The sequence below is a fragment of the Otolemur garnettii genome, unplaced genomic scaffold (genome assembly GCF_000181295.1).
Source record: "Otolemur garnettii isolate 467f Iridium unplaced genomic scaffold, OtoGar3 scaffold00233, whole genome shotgun sequence".
NCBI lineage: Eukaryota > Metazoa > Chordata > Mammalia > Primates > Galagidae > Otolemur > Otolemur garnettii.
This window is the reverse complement of record NW_003852628.1, coordinates 784,772-788,657: the sequence shown is the minus strand read 5'-3', so window position 1 is coordinate 788,657 and position 3,886 is coordinate 784,772. Positions and strand designations below refer to the sequence as shown.

At 52.0% G+C, this 3,886-nt stretch overlaps 1 protein-coding gene across 1 annotated transcript in view; it reads left to right on the top strand.

The window, feature by feature from the left end:
* SPTBN4 (spectrin beta, non-erythrocytic 4) overlaps positions 1-3,886 on the top strand; it is an 80,605-nt gene that overhangs the window by 15,561 nt on the left and 61,158 nt on the right. Inside the window, exons 2-3 of the mRNA XM_003802104.3 lie at positions 816-967; positions 1,962-2,135. Coding sequence (XP_003802152.1) covers positions 816-967; positions 1,962-2,135 — 326 coding nt within the window. The remainder of the gene's footprint in view (positions 1-815; positions 968-1,961; positions 2,136-3,886) is intronic.

The following is a 3,886-nucleotide window of genomic DNA, read 5'->3' as shown; positions in this document are numbered from 1 at the left end:
TGTGGGCTATTTCGCCCAGCCTCTTACTTTTTATCTGTCCAGTAGGTCCTTTTTTCCCATCCCCACGGCTTCTGCCTCGGTCCAGCCTCATCCTTTCTCTCCTGGGCCCCTTCTCCATCTCCTGGGTTTCTGGCTGTCAGTTTTTCCCTCTCTGATCTACTCTTCACGCAGCAGCCCTGGATATTCCCAAAACACAACTCTTACCCTGTTTCTCCTCCTTAAACTTTCCATGGCGCCCCCGTGTTCACTGGAATATTACCTATGCCTCCACTATACTGAGCCCTGGGAGGGAGGCCAGTGTGTATTCACAGAGCCTAGAGCAGTGCGGTACTATTTATTGAATGAATGAACAGAGCCCACCGAGATAGGAAACAGGGAAGGCTTTCTGTGGACGTGATACCTCAGGAAAACTTTAAAGGAGAGGGCGATTGTCATCAGGTGGGCAGGAGAGCGGGGTGTGTGTGGGGAGTGGGCGTTCAAGGTAGGAGGAACTGCCTGTGCTAAGGCTGGATTCTTGCAGAGAACTGAGTCCAGGCAGGGTTTGGCTGGTGCAGGACTGAAACAAAGCTGAAAGGGGCCAAGGCAGGCGTCCTCAAACTATGGCCTGCGGGCCACATGCAGCCGCCTAGGACATTTATCCAGCCCGCCAGGTGTTTTTGCCGCCGCTGCCTGTCCTGCTTAGCAGCCGACTCATCCCGGGGCCCGCATCCCGGCCGCAGTCCGGCCAGTGAACTGGCCTCCTGTTTAAAAAGTTTGAGGACCCCTGGGCCAAGGTTTCCTGCGGGGGCGGAGGCTCACGAGGGTCTGTCCTGCAGATGAACGGGAGGCTGTGCAGAAGAAAACCTTCACCAAATGGGTGAACTCGCACCTTGCCCGCGTGGGCTGCCACATCGGGGACCTCTATGCGGACCTCCGGGACGGCTTCGTGCTCACGCGCCTTCTGGAAGTGCTGTCCGGAGAGCAGCTGGTGAGGGGGTCTGAGGCGCTGAGGGAAAGGGCGGCCCTGGGGTGTCTGGCTGAGGGTTGCGCTTCTCTGGGCGGGCTAGACTAGAGTGGGCTTCTGGCTAACTGTGGATGGGACTGTGGCGCAGGGGTGGAAGTGGGTTGCTAGGACCCTGGCGCTTGGGTGGGAATTGTAGCGGGATTCTGTCCAACTCACAGACTGAGGTTCAGAGGCGGGGCTTCGTTGGTAGGGGTGGGGCCATTGGAGGAAGGAGGAGCTTTATTAGAAGGGAAAGGCTCAGGTTAAGAAGTGCGAGGGGCGTGGCTATAAAACTGGGGCAGAACTCTTGCTGCGGACCATGTTTGCGGAGTCTCTAGGCGGAGTTGGAGGAGAATGGGTAGAGTTCGTTGATAGCATGAGCCCTATGTTGTGGGGTCTCACGCTACCGCGCAGTGTTGTTGGGGGTGTGGCTTGTATGGATTGGGGTTTGTATGTTTCTGGGCTTGGATGATGCATCATGTCAAAGAGAGAAGATTCAATGTAGAGATGCGTTAAAAGACTGGTGATAGAGGGGGAAGAAACGCCATAGGAAGGAATTGCGCTAAACAAGGGGAAGAATCCTGGGGTAGGGCACTCTCTAGGCCGGAGAGGCACTGAGGGGTGTGACTACGGAATTAATGGTAAAGCATTGGTGGACTGGGGGAGCGATCGATGGGAGGGGTGAGACTATGGCTACAGACTGCAGGGGAGGGGCTGCACGTTGAGGGTATGGTTACCAATGTGGAGATGGTGCGTCAGTGGAAGGGGCAGAGCCAGGGACCCGAATAAGCCATCAGGAGATGTGATTCAGGGTCCTGGGTCTCAAGAGGATAAAACTGAGGGAGGTTAGCCTGATGTTGGACACGCAGAAATCCAGGGCGTGGCTATGGGAGGGGCGGGCTTCCTTGGAAGAGGCGGGGCTGAGGGGACGTCACTCTTGGCCGGACCCGCCCATCGGCTGACGCCCCTGCTGCCTTAGCCCAGGCCCACTCGCGGCCGCATGAGGATCCACTCGCTGGAGAACGTGGACAAGGCGCTGCAGTTCCTGAAGGAGCAGCGCGTGCACCTGGAGAACGTGGGATCGCATGACATAGTGGATGGAAATCACCGGCTGACGCTGGGTTTGGTCTGGACCATTATCCTGCGCTTCCAGGTGATCCCCGACGGTGGGCCTTAAGAAGGTGCCCCCCAACTATTCATTCATTCATTCATTCATTCCAAAAATATCCCTAATATGCTCCAGGAACCCTGCTTCAGGTGGTCAGGAAGAAAATAATAATCAAAAATAACTAACATAGTCATCATTTATGTATTGTTTACTGTTACAAGCACTGTTCTAAGCCCTTGACTTTTAATACACACAGCAACTCCAAAAGTTAGATACTATTTATTGCCCTATTTTACCAATGAGGAAACTGAAGCCAGGTAGATGAACAAATATACTCAGGGGCACATGGAGCTGGGTACTGGCACTAGAATTTGAATCTAGGCAAACTTGCTTGAACACAAAGAGACAAATGTGCTGCCTTCCTGAAACTTACATAGTGGTGAAGGAGACAGAATACACACAATAAAAAATACACAGACAAGACATGTATGGGAAAAGGACTGGCTCTAGGCAGAGAAGAAATTTAAAAGCTATGCATAAAAGAACAGATTATGATCAAGCAGTAAAAGAGATATAACATATCAGGTTGGTGCTGTTGAGATTTTAGGTATGAAGGGTCAGAAAGGGGCTCTGAGGAGCTGATGGCTGAACAACACATGAAGATGAAGGGAGAAGCATTCCAGGCAGGGGCGCAGCAGATGCAAAGGCCTTGTGGTGGCTGAGCTTGGCATGTTGGAAGTTCAGAAGGAAGAGCAGTGTGGCTAGAGAATGAGAGGTTAGGGGGAGACAGGGAGGAAATGAGGTGGGGTGTGGGTGGGTTGGCAGGGCCCAGATGATCTGTGATGAGCAGTTCGGATTTTATTCTATCTGAGATGAGGAGAGATTAGAAAGGTTTATCAAGGGGAGGTGTATAATCAGATTTAGCAAGATCCCTCTGGATTGGAGGTGGTTACCAAAATTGGGAGCAGAGAGCCCAGGGAGGAGGCTGGAGATGTGGCCCAGGGTGGGACTGTGAAGCGAATGGGGGCAGTTGGGAAGACACTCAGGAGGCAGAGTGCACAGGTCTTAGGGGGAAGAATATCCAGGAGGAGACTCAGAGCTCTGGCCTGAGGACTAGGGAATGGTGGGGCTGCCCTGAAACAGGATGGGGTGAGGAAAAAGTTTGGAGAAGATACTAAGGCCATTTTGAGATACAATGGTTATGGGTCCAGGATACTGAGATGGAAGGGGCATTCAGGAGTCCACTGAATTGTGGGGGTGAAGCTCAGGGGATGAGGAGAGGCTAGGGATATTGCCAGTATAATATCCAGGAATGAGACCATGGCAAGCATATCTGTGCTGGTGGCTGGAGCCCTACAGCAGGGGACAAGGCCACTTTGAATGTCTTGATTCTCTTCCTGGGAATCCAATTGCCAAGCCCAGTTCCTGAGTCTGCAACCCAAGTCTCAAATATCCACCCGAGGCTCTAGAACCCACTCTAGATTCTTGGCTGTTCAGAACTTTATTGAACTCCTACTCCGTGGGATGCAGCAATGAAAAAACAGATAAACATCCCTGTAAGGCAGGAGCTTTTATATTTTAGTGGGAGAAACAGTAAACCTGATGAACAGATAAAACGTGTAGGTGGTGATAAATGCTAGGGAGATAATAAAGCAGAAAAGGGGTATAAGAAATTTGGTGGGTGTGGAAATATAAAATCAAGTGCTCAGCAAAGGCCTCACCAAGAAGGTGACATTTAAGTAAACACCTCAAGGAGGGGTGGAACCAAATGGGGACTTGGGGAAAGAATGTTCCAG